General features: G+C 42.1%; 1 protein-coding gene across 1 annotated transcript; it reads left to right on the top strand.

Annotated features, from left to right (window-relative positions):
• Positions 1–538: 538 nt before the first annotated feature.
• Positions 539–18,629, top strand: agap2 (ArfGAP with GTPase domain, ankyrin repeat and PH domain 2; the record flags this gene model as incomplete). The annotated part of the gene is made up of 19 exons (XM_080494629.1): positions 539–1,679; positions 7,269–7,327; positions 7,794–7,881; positions 8,466–8,551; positions 8,647–8,788; positions 8,877–9,011; positions 9,898–10,019; positions 10,209–10,367; positions 10,945–11,028; positions 11,293–11,397; positions 11,508–11,655; positions 12,767–12,895; positions 12,979–13,116; positions 13,316–13,375; positions 14,170–14,321; positions 14,711–14,801; positions 16,641–16,863; positions 17,007–17,310; positions 18,250–18,629. 19 exons carry the CDS (start codon positions 539–541, stop codon positions 18,529–18,531), a joined length of 3,648 nt encoding a protein of 1,215 aa, XP_080350755.1. The 3' UTR covers positions 18,532–18,629.
• Between the last annotated feature and the right edge of the window lie 369 nt (positions 18,630–18,998).

Here is an 18,998-nt window from a genome sequence, read left to right as displayed (position 1 = left end):
CTGTTGCATAATTCTCGGCTGAAATCTGTGGCTAAGACATTTACTCTGTGGACATAAAGGTCCTCTCATATTAGTGCGTGTGTGTCTACCTGTCACATTTGTACAGAATAGATGAGTTTCGAAAGGAAAGTGAAGCGGAGGGAGGGAAGGGTTATGAATGAATCCGTGGTAGAGACCAGTAGTAGCAGTGTACATTGAAGAGGATTAATGGAGGCATTGCCAAAAAAAAAAAACAGTCTAGACTTGTTTTACCACCAGGTCAGCCCACTGAATATAATTCAGAAATCTCAAATTCACATGCACACTTGATTTTTATGATGGACTTGTTTTTTATTAAGATTTCAGAAGACAGCTGGGCTCCCTGTCAAGCCCATCATCCTGGTAGCAGCTACACAAACATGTGTTTATCCAGTATCTGTATTTTAATTCCGATCTCAGTTGTTGTTCCTTCTCCTTTGCTTCAGCTTGCCTTGACTGAGGTGTGCAGGTCTGGTGAGGTCAGAGAGCAGGTGCCACTCCGCTGAGGTCCGCTGTCCCAATGAGCAAAGCGGCCAACCCACAGAAACGCACCACCTACCTCATTTCCCTCACTCTGGTGAAGGTTGAGGCTGTGCCAGAGGATGTAGCCGAGAACCAGACGGAGGCCCTTCCAGAGGGGGAAGGGAGCCCTGAGAAGCAGCAGGGGAAGGAGGAGCTTCACTTTTCCCCCGAAAAGGAGGAAGGACCTGTGTGTATGGAAGCGGTGGATAAAGAGAACCCACAAGTGGAAGAGGAAGTGGAACAGGTGCAGATCAAGTATGGCAGCCCCAGTGAAAACAGGGGGAAGCTTGAGCGGAGGGAAACATACCAAAAAGACATTATACCCGGTGGAAAAAGCAAAGACACTTCTTTTGTACAGCCACCGGTCAGGCAAATGGTCAAAGTGTATGGAGGGCCGACCTCCGAGGGGACTGTGCGCAGAGAGGGCCCTCGCTCAGAGGCCTCGCGCCCCAAGACGGAGCTCTACCGGGAGCCGCCGGTGCTCTTCCTGAAGGGTGAAAATGGAGCTGATCTGACCAGTCGCTCACGGTGCAGCCTCCCATTTTCTGTCCCATCACAGATGAGCCAGCGCCCCGAAGTCCTGATGAGATCTCATGCAGGAGCGAATGCTGCATGCTGGAGGGAGCTCAGAGAGGCCAGCGCAAGCTTGTATCACTCTGCTAAGACTCTGGATCGAAGGGATAACCGTATCGGGGACCAGTCGCCCTTAATGGCAGCTACAACTCTGGGGCCTTACAGAGCGTCCTGGGCCGACAGTGACGGCAGAGGCACGCTGATTCGACCCGGGCCTCCCATGAGCGGAGGGTTTTCAGGCATAATGAGCCGGGAAAGCCCTCAGGGGGACAGATTTAAGACGGTCTCCGTTTCCTTGCCTGCCCCTCCTGTCACTGATGCGTCCAGGCCTCAGAGAAAAGGTACGAGTCGTACCCTGGACAACAGTGACCTGCACTGCCTCTCTGAGGACCTGAAGAAAGGGAAAGAGGGTCAAGGAGGTACAACACAGCGAGCTCCTCCCAGAGACCGCAAGATGCTCAAGTTCATTAGTGGAATTTTTACCAAAAGTACGCCTGTCCCGCCCAGTGTCAACACTCCACCTCACCTCTATCCGGCTATGGAGCGGGGCTCAAGCGAGGAGGAAGGTAAGGCCACCTGAAACACACGGTAATCCTGCGCTCGGAACTTTAAGGTTGAGCTTACACGTTTGCCATCTTACACATCTTACACATTTCACGACAGTGATATTGACTCATACCAGCAGTCCTTATCACAGAATTGCGTGCATCCTTACTCTTACATCTGCAGAGACAATTTAATGACGTTCTTAAATCCCAGTGAGCTGCACATACGTCACAAAATAAAGCAGACTATCAGCAGCTGATGGAAAAGCGGCAGAATTTATTGGCATATCTGTTGTTATGCTTCATTGGTCAGTGCTCCCTTGGGTTCTTAAATTAAGCATTTAAGAAGATCATTTTGTCCGATGTGATTAAGAAGACTCACATATTTATTCCGAGTTACATTGCCCCTTCTGGAGTTGTGTGGACCTAAACCAAAAATAAATTAAAAAAATCAAGTCCCACTTATTCCCAGCAATGGTTTAATGCTCTGATAATGTTTTAATTTACTTGAACATTTCATTTATTTTAGGTCATTTCCATAAATTGCATCCAATAGAGATATTCAATTAAAGAGAAGAAGAAAATATGTTAATCGCTGAAATAAAAAGGAGTTTTTACATCGACTGTAATATGAGAGTAATTGTTCTTCTGTGTGGTTTGTGAAAATGTTAAGCTGGACACGTGGTGACAAATAAACAGCATCTATGTGACATTAGTTAATGACCTAAAGAGTCACAAAGGTGCAAAGTCATCAGAGATCCTCATTGGGTGAAGCAGCACTACTTTTAAATGATTGTCCCGGGTTCTCAGTGTATCTGAAGCAACAGTTGTGAAGGCTTAATAATAACAACAACAAAAAAAGCCAGTGTATTCCGAGGGTGCAGTAACAATCCGATCTGATGAAATGCAGCTTCTCTGAGGAGAAAGAAATATCTTCGATGCTCTTCCACTGAGAGCTGGAGAAATACAAAAGAAAACTAGACATGTCTGAGAGGTTTGATTAAATTTTTGGGTTGGGTTACATTGTTTGTTCTATAATATCCCTCATTTATTGCACAAATCAGTCAAATTTAAAAGTTAAAAAGACCTGAAAAAAATTGCTGGTGGCAAAAAAACAAAAACAAACCCCATGAAGAATTCAGATGATCAATCATCACTTGAAAGTCTTTTTATAACTACAAAGACCAAACATTCTCTGTTTCATGCACATTGGTTGTTTTTCTTTGTTTATTTCTGCATGTTGGGTTTTTTTTAACTCACAATAAATATGAAACAATTTGAGGATAAAACCAGTAGAAACTCAATTTTTCTCTGTTTCTTAAATTTGAGAATCTAATGTGAAAAAACTGAGTCATTTAAATTGTATTTATATGACAAATGAATATCCCTCATGCAACCAGATAAAGACTTTGTACATGAAGATGTTTCAGGCGGTTTGATACCAGATTGAGAAGAGATTTCTCCTGTCCAGCCACAATAAATTGAGAAGTTGTGGCAAAGGATTCAAAATATAGCCAGCTTTCCAGCACGAGAATTCAGTTGTGATCAGATATTTCACAGAGTTGTCTTGAGCACAATGTTTTCAAATCGAGAACAAATTGTTCTTCATCATGAGGCCATGCTAAAGCTTCACTGCAGAGTACAACGGGGATGCTGCTGTGTGAAAAGGCGGTGATCTCTCTGTTCTTTCACCAACGCGCGCAACGATTTGGATCTGTGTTTGGAGGAATTCCCCAAACTGTCACACGGCAACAAACATAAATGAGCCGCGTCTCGTCAAGAGCTACTTCATGACAATTTCGGGCTCCTTTTCTTTGGAAATAAGGGAGACGATACAACTTTCTCAAATTTTAATCGTCATTATATTCTAAAGAAAATCATCTTTGACACACAGTGTAGGATTGGAGTAAGCTCTGAATAATTTGTCAGGAGTAAGTGGGACATGAATAATTAAGGTTGGGGATACACAGAGCTGTGTTCATCGGCGGAGTGAAGGGAGCGGGAACCTGCTACTTCCTGCTCTGTGCATAGAGTTAATCAGCCTTCAAATGGAGCCTATTCATTTGTCAGTGTTATATTGTGTTTAAGGGTTTGCGAGCGGCATATTCAACCGAGCCTGCAATTACTGCTCCTAATGCCAGCTTTGTGGTGATGGAGAAGCATTGGTGATCAAATTTGTCCCTGAAAATATTGATAAGCGGCGACGAAATGTCACAAAACACACAGCGGCGGCATTTGAGTGTCATGTTTGCACAGGTGGACATCGTGTGTTGGTGCCGCGCTCACACGTCGCTGTATCCATGAGAGACCATTTATTGTATAGAGACCTGGGCTGGAGGCTTCTGGAAAATGGAGTTGCCATGGCAACAGCAAGCCGTGAGAGATGCTATTTGGTCTGCGGTGTGACGCTTTTGATGGAGGGGAGAGTGTGGGTGTGGGGATTGCCCAAAGATGGGTTTGAGGGAGAGTTGAGGGGGTTTAAAGTTAGAGTCTGCCTCCCCGGAGACCCAGGTCAACACCACTATGGCTCCACCCAGCGCAGCGTGACCTGACAGCTTCTGTGTGTGTGTGTGTGTGTGTGTGCGAGCGGCAACAGTATCTGTGTCACTATCTCTCTGGTGATACGGTCTCTATGTCCATGTACATCTGTACGCACTCTGGAGTGTGTGTGCACATGCATTTTAATGAAGAGCGTAAACTAAAAACATAATTAAAAAGAGAACTGTTGATAATTGTACATTGTCAAATGCCGTCAATTATTTCATTAAAGAAATCCGTATTGTTGTTTTATGGTTTAAAATGAGTAGCGTTATCTGTTTCCCTCAACAGTGGTGACTATATCTGTCTTGTTCCCCTCGTTTCACTCCACTGACCCTTAAAACAGCTCCAACCAGTGGAGGCGTTTTCATCATATTTTACTGTCTGCAAAAAAAATCACAACTGCTGAATCTGACAATAAATGACATGATGCGATTTATATTTTCTATCAAGTTTGGGAAAGAATCACCTCAGTTGAATTCATGCATGAGCTGCAGAATAGTAGTAATAATAATAATGATAATGATAATAATATTGACAATACATTTGAACACTCCTCTTACTACTGTAACTCCCATGCTAAAAGTCTAGCCAACCCTGCTATCTGTAGCACTGTTAAAGTGATTTATCCTCTCTACAAAATCTTATTTTAGTTCATTAGCATCAAACCCGATCACGTGGTTACTCTCTGCACTGAGAACTGCAACTACACACTGAAACAGACATTATGATCGTGCTTACCCAATGTAGTTAAAATATTCAGCCACAGTCACACGGTCATTTATCATCGTGACACTTAACATTAGAACATTTTTCTTCATACAGGCTCTGCCAGGTGTACGTTCAAAGTCACTTTAGTCAGACAGTCAACAGAAATACGGCTCTTCCCGTTACATAAATTGTAATTAAATGAAGTAAACAGATTTGGGATAAATAATGTTGGGGTTTTTTGTTTTTTGTTACCAGGAGCTCCTTTACACATGAAATGCTGCATATTTCGTTGTTCAAATGGAAGCGTTTTTCTCGACAGAGCTGTTAGCTAATAGGCACTTAGCTACAGTAAGCCTTGGCTGTAATTTAAAGGCTATAAAGAAGTGACAGAAGAATTAGTATGCAGGGATCTGCGAGGCTGACATCTGCCTTGACTTAAAAAAAATAAAAAATGCCGTTCTCTAACAAGATGAGTCACTTCCATTAATGTCTATCATTTCTCAAAGAGCTATTTCTTTTCTATCTGATACAAATAATGTTGTACATTACGTGGTCCGAACCTCACTGTAGATACTTCTCATCTCATCTTCATCAATTCCTTTGGTTTCAGTTGCAGCCCTGAAGATTAAAAAAAAAATTTACATAAGAAAAATTACCAGTTCCGTAACTCAGCTGGTCCCTTTTGCAGTTTTTTCCCATTTAGAGGATTATTCCAGAAGCAATAAAATCGGATGATACAGACTGGTGGCACTGGTGCAGCTTCAAACGATGACATGTAATTCCACAAAAATACACCAGAAAAAAAACTGGTTCATAAACAGGTATGATCCCAGCATCCTTGCTCGCTTTAAAACGTTTTTTTTTTTTTTGACTTGACTTGACTTTCTGATGCAAATTGTCATCTTTCAGAAATCTCTTGAAGCAGGTTTCATCTTCATGATACTGCAGAGCACCCAGTGGCACATTCTGTCTTGTTCCAGTCGACACCAACTTCTATAAAATTCATGAAATGAGGGAACCTGCACAGGGGAACATAATGAATCATCTCAGCACAGCTGGTTGAATCTATCTTTTTCCTTTTCCCCCCTCCTTTTGCTTCCAGTCTTCAAGGCTGAATTAAAGTTAAGATAAGCGAGATGGATTTTCACAGGGAATCCACAATGAGGGGCAAAAAGAAGTGACGAGTTTAACAATGTTAGGGTAAACTAAATATATCTTATCGAGCACGCTCGCTAACTCGTGTGGACTCGCACGCTTGATTGAATTTTTTTGGGTGCTGCAGTCTCTCTGAGTCTTGGACACGCCGACGCTCCTCACTGTGCTGAGTCCACAGACGGTCAAGCCAAACTTGGACGGCAGTCAGCAATACCTCTTTTAGACGTTTGGGCCCGAGGGTTTTCTTTTCAACTTGGCCAACTTTGCACAAGAAGTTACCTCTTTGTCAGATTGTTGGAGGTCTCTATTTTACACAATGTTTAGACTTTAACGTCCATTTTCGGTACCTACTCTATTCAAGGTAGGATTCCCAAAAACCTAGCTTATATTCGTCTTAGGACTTTAAGATTAAGCGATTCCTTTCACAGAGTGCTGAGTAATGTTAATTAAAGTTGTTTTCTATCCCATTTCATTCAAGGAGAGATGCTTTTCATTCTCATTTACAACATGACAGAGACTTGATCTGACATTTCTTTTGTTAATTGTTTAACTGTCAGATCAGCTATGTGTTCGAGTACTAAAGGGGACATGGGGAAGCTTTCCAAATCTCATCCTTAAACACCATACCATCTTTCCCACATTGCTCTGATTATAGCACGTTGCTCCATTTATAGGCCTGTCAAATGTTTGACAGATCTGCCAGAAGGTCCAATACAGGCCTCAGGATGACTTGCCAAGTTGAAAAATGCCCCCCCCCCCCCCCCCCCCCCCCAAAAAAAAAAATGACATGAGCTTAATCTTTCATGCAAAATAACAGCTGTTTTAGTCGTATTTGCTGGGGTGCTTACTGTGATGAGGAGACACTGCAGCACTGAGACCCGAGCTGAAAACTGGCTGCTTTGTTGTTAGCACGGTAGCAGCAACGCCTCTGAAAGGCTGTCAGAAAACATTTGCATTGAAAAACAACAGACAGGCTTCAGCCTTCATCACTATGAAAAGATAATAATATGGTCCACAGGGTTCCAGATCAGCAGGTCTTTTAGATCAATGACCTGTCTCTCTCTCTCTCTCTCTCTCTCTCTCTCTCTCTCTCTCTCTCTCTCTCTCTCTCTCTCTCTCTCTCTCTCTCTCTCTCTCTTTATTTTTAACTTTTCATCAATAACCACAGTTTCCTCTCCTATGTTTCTCCTTCATGCTCGTCTTCAGCTGGATGCACCAGCAGTCAAGAGTGGACAATGAGCCAACCGATCCAAGAGCTTCACCTGGTAAGAACATCGACAAATTGCAAATGATCTCATCCAGTTTTGGCCTTTATTTAATCAGAAAAATCCAGATTATAAATTACTTTTGACAAGGGAGGTCTGGTCCAGGTGGAAAGCTTGTGCAGTATTCTGTATGGTGCTCTTAAAATCAATTAATGTTTCATCTTTAAAAGATTATTCTGATACCATGGAGCATGATAGGAGAATGCTGTTTTTTTTTTTTACTGTCAAAATGAACAAGTCGCAGTGTTATTGACTAAGAATGCTTGGTGATTGCAAGCAAATCAAATCACAGTAATTGTGGTGGTGAGTAGGACATTATGCATTCAAATATGAAACATGGAAAAGCATGAGTCATTGACTAGTCTGTCTTTGAAGTGGAGGAAGCTGCATGCTTCTATAGTTTTTCACATGTGAGTCGAGCTTGTTACCAAACGTGCGTCTCCTTCCGTCTGATTCTATGATTCAGGGTGTTTTGGGAAGTCTGTGCAGCGGAAAGTCTGCTCTGGTTCACAGACACTTGACAGGAAGTTACCTGCCACTGGAAAATGCAGAAGGTTAGTTTACCTGCTCATCATCATCATCATCATCATCATCATCATCAGCCTTCATGCATGTTGCTTGATGCCAAGCCAACAGTAAACATTTATTACAACACTTGCATGAGTGTGAATTACATTAGTCTCTTCCCATCAACTACTGATTCTATTAATGAATTTCCTGCTCAAAACGTTTGCTTATTGTTCCGTCATGCGTAACTGCACTGTGTGCACTGATATTAAATATGTATTTAAGGTCAGCTATGACTAGGATGGATTAAATGCCGAGATTATTTCAAAGAATCAATAGAATATCTTTAAAAAAAAAAAAAATAAATAAAACCTCTTTCTGTGTATATTAGCAGCAGAAATGTATTAAATCTTTAATTCCCAGGAGTGTGCAGAAACTGATCACAGATCATCGCAGTGGTATGTTCAGCTAGAATTCCATGAAATGTGAGGTCTTAGTATAATTTTATAGAAATCTTTTTGAAACAATTGTTTATTCTCTGAGCTTTGACATCTTATAGGAGTTAGAGAGATTCCAGCTCCCGGTTGGACTTGGTATCTGATTTAAATCAATATCCTTTAATACCTCCCAGGACGCCAGTACATTAAAGAAGTCCTGGTTGATGGACAGAGCCACTTGTTGTTAATCAGAGAGGAAACTGAACTCCCAGGCGCTCAGGTGGGTTTCGTTTCAGTTTTCAGTCGAACAACGTCGTGGACGATCTGCACGGTTCTCGTGTATTTCAATAGCTGGGTCTTCTTCCTCTTCCTTAGTTTGCGGGTTGGGTGGATGCTGTTATTCTGGTCTTCAGTTTGGAAAACGAGTCCAGCTTCCAAGAAGTTTACAAAATGTACCACCAGCTCGCGGCCCACCGGCCCATCACTGAGATCCCGTTCATAGTAGTCGGCACTCAGGGTAAGCGTCTTGCACTCGGCGTGTGTTTCCGGGCAAATGTTTGCCGAGTCGAACTCCTTGTGTGTTTATGCTGTTTGTGTTTTCTCAGATAAGATCAGCAGCACCAACCCCAGAGTAATAGACGATGCCAGGGCCAGACAGCTCTGCTCAGACGTGCGGCGGTGCACTTACTACGAGACCTGTGCAACGTACGGCCTCAACGTAAACAGGGTCTTCACTGACGGTACGTCTCCCTTCATGAGCGGGGTCACATTATGGAGGACTGAGGAGAATCTAAATCATTTGTACAGATTCCTAAATATATTGACATTTAACATAAAACAACTACTGGGGAGTTAATTGTTTCTTACTTTGAATGTGATTAATGCACTTTTAAATTGGAGCAGATACATAAATGTTAATGTATTTGACATTAAAAACAGTGTGTTAGTGTTCCCATACCAAACATTGTGAATGATACAAATTACTTTATTTAAAGGATACATATTTGTTGCTTTTATAAGTGTCCAAATGTCCACACACCACAACAAATCTAGTGGGTTTTTTTTAATTAATTAATTATTTTTTATTGCAACACCATTGAACCATTTGGTTTTTGTTAAATGAGCTGATGTGTCCAGCAGATTTTACCATCTATGATGACACCCCCAGAAAATGTATTACTTCTTATTTCATTGACATTGCCCATTGTCAGCTGTTTATCAATGTTGTAGAAACATGATGTAGTTTTGTTCATGTTTAATGATAACATATTTATGTCAAACCCACTGTTTTAATGCATTGAGGCAGATATATTGTTGTGATCAAGAAATAAAATTATTATAATGATCACTTTTCTGAATCCATACATTTATCATTTATGCACAAAGTAAATAGTCTTGGTCCGAACACAGATCACTGTTCGACGCCATGTAACGGAATGCTAACTTGCAATTACGTGTTTGTGTGTTGTTTTATTCTGAAGGAGCTTTTCACAACTCCTCATATTCTATTTCTTTCAATTCAACAACATGTAATAGCTCAACTTAGTAAAAAGCAACCGAGGAAGCGCATATGTGGATTTTCGTCTCATTTTTTAATCTCGAAATCTTTTTTTTTTTTCCTCACAGCTGCTCAGAAGATTATGGCAGCCAAGAAACAAGCTGCTCTTTTGGCTACCTGTAAATCACTCCCCAACTCCCCCAGTCACTCCGGGGGCTCCACGCCAGTGTCTGGTATCTTTCCAGGACAGGTGAAACTCTTAACAGTCTCTGTAGAAATGGCATGACTGTTTCTCCCAGCATAATACGTGTTTCAGATGAGCTCTCTGGCTGTTTTTAAAGGCAGTGCAGGTGCATTGTGTCACTCTGGCTTATCTGCCCTCTTTTATCATTTCATCGCGCCTCTCTTTTTCACCGCTGTGGCTCTTTTCTCTCATCAGGCGAGCAACGGGGGTCAGAGCAGTGATTACTCCTCATCACTTCCCTCCACTCCTGTCATTAGTCACAAAGAGATCGGCAGAACAGCCAGAGGAGAGAAGCAGGACAGTGGTACACCAGGGTCGGTTCGCAGCGTCCGACGGCGCACCTCAAGATTTGCGGTAATTCCTACACTGCGCAATGTTTAACTGCGCCTCCACGCCCTCTATGTTTATACTGGCTTTCTGCTTTGTTCAACGTGAAACCCCAAATTGCATGAAGGTCAAATGTAAAATTTTGAGACAGTGAAAGCTTTGACATAGACAATGAAATCCTGATGCACCTTTGTTTTCGTATGATTTTACTTTTTTAATCCTTTTTTTAAAATGTCACTTTACTGTGCCTATTTTCTTCCTTTTCATCCTAATATACAAAACATTTTCCTCACATTCTGTTTCAATGTATATTTGTCTCTGCATAATGAAACCTAACTCCAATCCTCAATAATCGTTATATAACTTTGAAAAAGATAGTATGTTTTGTTTTATAGATTGTTTCATATCTTCTATCACTTTGGACTTTTATTCAGAACATATGATATGTAGTTGTTTATGAAGTGGGTTTTAAATTTTTGGTGAAATGAGCTATAATAGGGATTTTGCCCCATGACAGTGATGTGGAGCCTCGTTCTCTGAATATCGCTTATGTTTAAAGCTGCAAAGCCCCGATACAGCCGTCACGCTCTTTTCTTTCCTTTAGGGTCGGAGAGGCAGCGACTCAAACAGAAGAAGTGCAGACTACAAGGGTGATTTAGGCAGTGGACGCTCCATCCCCATTAAACAGGTAGGACAGAGATTCTACCTGATGCAGAAACAAACACGATATATTTGGAGAGCCTCGACAGAAAGCTTGTCGCCAGCAGTCTCCTAAATTGCATAAAGTCACTTTCATCTTGAGGAGTGATGAAGAGACCTCCCATATTGGTCTGATGAATAGACGGTGGGCGTTTTTGGCAGCCAGGAGTCATTGCGCTACTTAAATGTGTGAAATGAACACACCAGACATTAGCGATAATGTCTCCCTCTTGGGTTTTGTCACCCCCTCCAGGGCTTCTTACTGAAGCGCAGTGGAAACTCGCTCAATAAAGAGTGGAAGAAGAAGTATGTCACGCTGTCCAACGACGGCATACTGTCCTATCACTCCAGTGTCAATGTGAGTCAGCGTGTGAACGCGGCGCCGCAGAGCATTACGCTGCTCAACGCACAACTCACGGCTGATGTTGGACGGTGAGGACTGATGGGGGTTTTTTTTTTCCTCCGCAGGATTACATGCTGAACACACCGGGGAAGGAGATGGACCTGCTGCGAGTGACAGTGAAGGTGCCGGGGAAACGACCACCTCGTGCCGTCCCCACCTGCGGACCTCCGGCTGGGCTCAACGGGCGGGTCAAAGACGCGCCAGGACCCGAGGGTGAAGAAAGAATCTAGTTTTCTGCTTTCAAACCTTGAAACAGGCAAAACGCTATAAATATCACATAACAATAATAATAATAGAGCACAGTTTTTTTATCTTTAGTTTTTAAAAAAAAGCTTTTGAAGTCGAAATGTCAACGTACCAACGTGTGTGCCTGTGAAGAGGCTGTCAGCTGCTTCAGTTTTGCACAGCAACAACAGTTGGTGGCTGCTCTCTCATCTTCTAGTGAAATTCTGATTTGAAATCTTGACAGTTGTTATTATATATGAGATGCTGAGGTAGCTGTGAATCAGATGAAGTAAAAAAAAAAAAAGCACTCCGGGCTGTTTTTGAAGGTCAAAAACAATCATTTGAAAAGTTTGTTTTCTCTTTGTTCGATTTAAAGACTGTTTTTAAGGTGGAGGTGAAGTTTGTGTGTGTCCGAGGAGAAGAGTACTGCATTGTGATACAAAACCTCTGCAGGTTTATTTAAAAAAAAAAAGAAAAGATAAAAACGTTATGCGAGAGTGTGGAATACTATATATTTGATTTCCATTTATTCTAAGTATTCAAAATTTCCCTCCAGACATGTTTTGGTGGTAAGAAACTGCCTTAAAATCACTGAAGTCTCCTTTATGCTACTCATTAAAATTCATATTTCATTTCTAAAGCTTAACCAGTGCACACAAGTTGTTTCAATGTAATGTACAATTGAATTTGATGAAGAAATGGTTCAATTGCACGTGCTTCCACAAATCATGCTTACAGGCTCGGTCATTTTGAAGGCAGGCATCTACTGAGCCCGTACAAACTATCGTCTCTGTACAGTATCCTTGTGTATCCCAAAAGGCACCAATGAGATTGTTTATGTCATTATACTTTTTTTTTTGTTCCTTTGACATGAGACTAAAATACCCTTCCCCTTCCAAAGTGGTATAACGCTGCAACTCAAATGTGCAAAACACAATTTCCCGTCACACATTATTTTTAATGTTTCTACGCATTTAATTTGTGGTTGTGTGTTATTTTAGAGTACTTGGAACTATTGATTTCACACGTGGCACTTATTCATGTGTTTATTGTTAATCACGCATAGTAATGCTCAAATATTTGTGGTTCGTCTTTATAGTTCCTATGAGTGCGGGTGGCCTCCTGCAGGTGGAGGAGATGGAGGGACTGGGTGGTGCACTGTTCCTGAGGAGTAACAGAGGAGCGCAGGGGCGTCCATCAGCACTCTCTAATCATGCTCAAAGTGTTGGTGAGTACAGGAGTTTTCTTCTTATATTAAAAAAAAAAGACAGTCACATTGTGAACATGTCATTTCCTGGACTGTGTTTCTAGACTCTGCTGTTGAGGGAGTCTCAAGCTCTTCCTCTACGAAAGACGTCGGCTCGGCCTCCCCAGTGACAGACAGGAAGAAACATCGCAGAAAGAAGAGCATGAACCAGAAAGGAGACGCTGCCATTGGCCAAGCAGATGGTGAAATAAAAAAATATATATATATCAAATCAAACTAAAATGTGTTTTAATCTGTGTTCAGCATTCCTATAATAATGATGAATAAGAATTGTTTATCTGAAAAAAAAAAATGTAGTGAGCATTCATTAAAACTGTTGTTAAAATGTCTAATGCAAATGGTTCATTTCATTCTCTTCTGTCTTTTGTCTTCTTCTTGCAGCCAAGCGCAAAATGTGGAAGCTAAAGAGCTTTGGTAGCTTAAGAAACGTAAGCAAGACAGGTAATGTTCCCTTTTCACTCTGCGTCATCTCTCCCATTGTTGACCACATAAAAAGAATCTATCCGTCTTGTGTTTTTGTTTTTTGTTTTTTTCCACATAGGGTGTGACGTTCTATCAAGCATAGTTGTGCACACATGCATTAATTAATGCTGCATATCCGTGCGCGTCAATATTTTTGACATGACGTCATTAAACTCCAACTGCACTGACGCATGCAAACGTCAGTGTATTATTCAGTTGAATGGTTTTCAAAGTGTGGGGTGGGACCCTCCTGGGAGGCGGCGGCGAGCTTGAGGAAGGCGTGCAGCTGCAGGAAAAATCTGGCTTTTAGGCGGGTGCCTTTTCCCAGCATCACATTTTCCTTTCAGTTTTTTTTTGGGGGGGGAAAAAAGAAAAAAATAGGTGGAGAATGCATTGTTCAACTCTTTAGAGATAAAACACATTTTAGGCCAGAAATTGTTGTAAGTGTGAAAAATACAAATTTAAAGGATAATGTGAGGTCTGGTTACAATGGTTCCAGGCTATTCATAAAGACTTTTAGCAGATATTTAAGTGAAACGCATACAGCTTACACAAGAAACCGTTTTGATTTATAGTGAATATGGATTTCAACAGCCAATACTTTTACTCCCACACTTTGAAAACCTGCAGCTGAGGTAAAAAAGAAAAAAGAAAGAAAAAAGTTAAAAACACAAAAAACAACCAACTCCCTCTTGTGACCAGTTAGAAAACTGGACTGGTGCAAAATAGCTGGTTTCAAATCTCTGTTGCTCATTCATGTGTTTCTGCATCAGACGAGGATAACTTTGACTTCCTTATCGTGTCGAGCACTGGCCAGACGTGGCACTTTGAAGCCCAGAATGTGGAGGAGAGGGACTCCTGGGTCCAAGCCATCGAGAGCCAGATCCTGGCCAGCCTGCAACTGTGCGAGAGCAGGAAAAACAAGGCAAGGGACAACAAAAGGTTTCTGAGTCATCATCCTCTGCTCACGGAGGGCACCTTTTTTAACGCAGTGCAAGTTGACAAATGAGAAAAACCTAAGCATGTCTACACTTTCCCTGAAAGAAAAAACAGGCTCTATTTTCATACCGACAACAGTGGGTAAAACAAAATAGATAAGCACACATTTTTGTGCTCACCTTATTGATGTTTGTGAAAGTCCTTTGTGAAGCCGGCCTTTAATTATTCTTCACATCCACGGGCTGCTTTCCCAGTGAGATTTGGAGATCACTCTAATCTTGTCAGTAATAAAGGCGGCGAAAACGGAGCTCTTGTCACGGGGCGCAAGTTTGCCGGCGCCTAATTTATTGTCCCAATTTACCCTGTTTCTCACAGACACGCAAGAACAGCCAGAGTGAGGCAGTCGCTCTGCAGGCGATCCGAAACGCAAAGGGCAACAACTTCTGCGTCGACTGCGACGCTCCGAGTGAGTAAAAAGCTGTAATTGCTTCAATATATCCTCATACTGTTCTGGATTAATTTCTCTGTCACATTTTCAAATTATTTCACTTATTTCATATTATGTCATCTCTGTGCTCTCTGATTGTTGCTTGGGGCATTAGAAGAAGACCGCGTTTTAGAGATGGAGGAGGTTCAGCGCTGTATTTATTGCACTGTGAATGGGTTCATTGAGGAAACGCTGGAAAGGCCTTGAGCCCAAATAGCGATACAAAATCAGTATGCCAGAAAGGCTGGAGTTTTCCATTTAATCAAAGCAAAATTCAAAAAAATGAAGAAGAAGAAGAAGAAAAGCAGTTGCAGAGTTATGTAAGTTTGTTGGGTGAAATACAATACTGCAAGTATCACATGTTCAGCACTGAGGACTCCATACCCCAAAGTTTTACAACATTTTTAAATTACAACCCCATGAGTAAGGACTTTTTTTGAGGGTAAAATAATATAACCCCAGAACTAAATTTACAGTCTGGGTCCAGTTATCGAAACACCCCAACGTTCCTGTGATGGTTTCGAGTAATGAAAGGCCTTGCAGTCGAAATGCAGCTTTAACCAGGCAACGGAAGGTACGTTTATTTATGTAGCATCATTCAGACCCATTGAATTCACAGTGCTTTACAAGGAAATAAAGAAACTGCATTAAACCAAGGCAATTAAGAAAGGCATAAAAATTGGAATAAATAAAGTACAAACTTTACAAAGAGAAAAAGTAGAATCTATTGTTTCATGGAAAGCCTGAGTAAAAACAAGGTTGGGATGAAGAGGATCGGCAGCTGTGTGCTTCTCAAAACAAGCCAGAGCTTATAGTGCAATTGAAAATGAGACATCATCTTCTTTTGAAAAGACGATTAATTACTTCATGTAAATTCAGAAAAACAGTGTAAATTGTGACATTATCTGAAGGCTGACTTCTTATTTTGAATTATAAACTTACAAATTATCAATCTTTTATCTGAATTTGAAGTGTTTGCTCAAGGGCAAACTCTCCAAAAAGAGTGAGTGTGCTGGTCCTCTGTCTGAAATAAGCTTTTAATGTCTTAACCTACACAGAGAATAGTTATCCTGAAATACATGTAATTACACAATGTACGTTAAAATATGGTTACTCATTGTTTCTTCAAATGGCGTAAAGACAAATGACCAAGGCGCAGAATCTGCTAGAAATACCATACACTTTGTTTTTATGTCTGTTTAATGATATTGTTAATAATATTTCAGACGACTCAATGCAACTTTGCAACCTTGTTATCATGAAAGTTAGAAGTTTCGCAAAAAAAAATAAAAGCCCCCTTGACACTCAGCTCTGACTCATTGTCTATACTCATTCTATGCTGGATCTTTGTTTTACTGCCATTCTTGGAGCACGTTTGTGAATATGAATCCAAATGAAAATGACCCAAAGCAGCTGCTCTGTTGTTACAAAGGAAACCACAAGGTAAATGAACCAATTAATAAAGTTTTGCAAACGTCTTCACTTGTCTCAGTGAGGCTGCGAAAAGCATACTAATAAACCTTTGTTTTTCGGAGCTGTTCCCACCAAACATAAATTATAATGTTGAATACGTTTTAAACCTTGGCCACATGGTAAAGGATCTAAGTTTCAGGGTCTAATATTACTTAGTGTCCTGGCCGCTGATTTAACAGCCTAACAGATGCTTTAAAACTCGTCCAAACAGGATTTCACTTCAGAGACTTTCACCGCATGACACAGCCGAGCTGGCGCGCTTTCACCGCACATGACTAACTGAGGCGGTTGAAATCCTCCCATGTGTTCACCTCAAACGCTTTAACTTGTTGCTCCTTCTTCCAGATCCAACCTGGGCCAGTCTGAACCTGGGGGCTCTCATATGTATCGAGTGTTCGGGGATCCACAGGAACCTGGGGACCCACCTGTCGCGGGTTCGCTCGCTGGCCCTCGACGACCTGCCGCCAGAGCTCACGCTGGTCCTCAGTGCCATAGGAAACCAAATGGTGAACAGTATATGGGAGGCGCGCACGATGGGCCACCGTAAACCAGCGCCCGACGCCTCACGGTAAAGACTTAAAACCCTCGCTGACTCTCAGTGAGGTGACCCCACACAGGTCTAGTGAATTTCCTAGCAGTATTTCTGAGCTGCTCAAGAGAGGCGTTAAAACTCGAAATGCGTTTCACTCTTTGCTTCTCCTGCTTGTCCAGAGAGGAGCGGGAGTCGTGGATACGAGCCAAATATGAGCTGAAACTGTTTGTGGCGCCGCTGCCTCCTCCCACTCCGAGCGAGGGTCCAGACATCACTCTATCGGGCCGTCTTCTGTTGGCAGTGATGGAGCACAACCTCCCCAAGCTGCTGCTCCTCTTGGCCCACTGCACTAAGGAGGACATTAACGCCCCTCTCAGCCTGGCGCTTTCCTCCAGGTCACTGTTGGCGCTGCGGCTCCCGGGCTCCGCCCTGCACGCTGCCTGTCAGCAGGCCGACGTGGTGATGACGCAGCTCCTCATGTGGGTGAGTTGTCTCCCGAAACGCCGGCTCCACCTTCCCCGTGGTTTTGTCAGGTTATTAATAAAACATTTGTTCTTACATTTATTCTGATCCATTTAACCAGAAAACAACACTGAATTGGTATTGGGATGATTTCGCTGTCAAGATGCAGAATCGACAAGGTGTGAAGTGACTTAATATATCATTATCTTCACTACGGTGTCATGTGGCGTTATGCACACATGGCAAAACGGTGACCTTTGAGTAATTAATTGCCCAAAGAACAAAAGTTGTGAAAACAGCAGAGTCAGCAGATGTCATCCAAAGGTGTTCTGTCTTTGTGAAGGACAAACCGTGCTCATTTTAAGGAGTGCTTTACACCTTTTCTTTTCTTTTTTTTGGGGGGGTGGGAGAATTGATGGACCCTTCATTTATTTCTTGAGCCAAATGACAAAGTACAAAAGAGCGAGTGTCTGTTTCAGTATTTAAGGTTGCAATTAGCAAACAGTATGAAATCATTGCAACTATTTTCTGTCACACCACACTCACTCTGTGACGTTATCAATCCGTTAATAATAATTTTTGTTAGCGGTGGATTTTTTGAGGTTTTTCTGTAGATGAATATTTTAACTCTTAGTATTTGCATTGGACATAGGACATTTCAATACAAAGTGTTGTTTATTTAAGTTATTTGTAATTTTTGAAAGCAATAAGAATGTAGCAAAATGATATACCTTCACCAGCTCGTTTTCCCTTTGAACATTAAATTGCCTGTGTATTGCAGCTTCACGTGAATTTAGCCTTTTGGGCAGATAATGCTCGATTGGTCATAAAGGTTATTAGAACTTCTGCCCTTGAGGTAATTCAGCTGCTTTTGAGAATCTTGGATTTATGTCCGCCCTGATAAGACGTGTTTGAAATGTTCAGTACGCAATAATCACTCGGTGTCGTCTCTGTCCTCAGTATGGCAGTGATGTTCGGCACCGCGACGCTCACGGCCAGACGGCATTGGCTCTGGCTCACAGCGCCGGCAGCCAGGAATGCGTCGACATCTTGCTTCAGTATGGATGCCCAAATGAACTGCCCCCGTCCATAACCACGGCAGTCGGCTTCGCAGCCGTTACGACGTCCAGTTTCCCTGTTGCCATGGCACCCAGTCTGACTGTTGCCACGACGCTCAAGATAACGCACAAGAGCGGCGGCACCAGCTTGACTTACAGCACCTCCAGGAGAGCTGTGTCTTAAGTGAAACATGGTGTGATGTTGTGTGTCTGAGCGCGTGTGAGCTTGTGGCTTTACCCTCATACTGCCCTGGATCGAGAAAAACTTATTGTCAGACTCGTGGAGCCATATTGGCTTTTGAAGGTGGGGGTGGTTGTCAAAAAAAACGATACGGAAAGAGATTCAACCAAAAAAAAAATCGAAAACCATAAATAGAGTCTATACTTTGTATGCGAACGTAAAGCAAAAGGACATGACAGCCGAATGCTTCTGCGTTGAGATTAATTAAGAATGTAATGAAGTGTAGAGGAGGCCCTGGGCTGTTTGTCTGGGGCGAGGTGTCACAGTTGTAATCTTTCATTATTCGATGGAGCATCTTAAAAGTGACATACCACATGATCCAATATCATATGCATTTCCTATTTGGCACTCCCATAGCATATGTGTGCACTGAAGTGAGCGACAACTCACCAACAACTCACATATAAAGA

Source organism: Blennius ocellaris, assembly GCF_963422515.1.
Source record: "Blennius ocellaris genome assembly, chromosome: 4".
NCBI classification, from domain to species: domain Eukaryota; kingdom Metazoa; phylum Chordata; class Actinopteri; order Blenniiformes; family Blenniidae; genus Blennius; species Blennius ocellaris.
The sequence above is the reverse complement of the archived record's forward strand: the minus strand, read 5'-3'. Positions and strand labels throughout refer to the sequence as shown.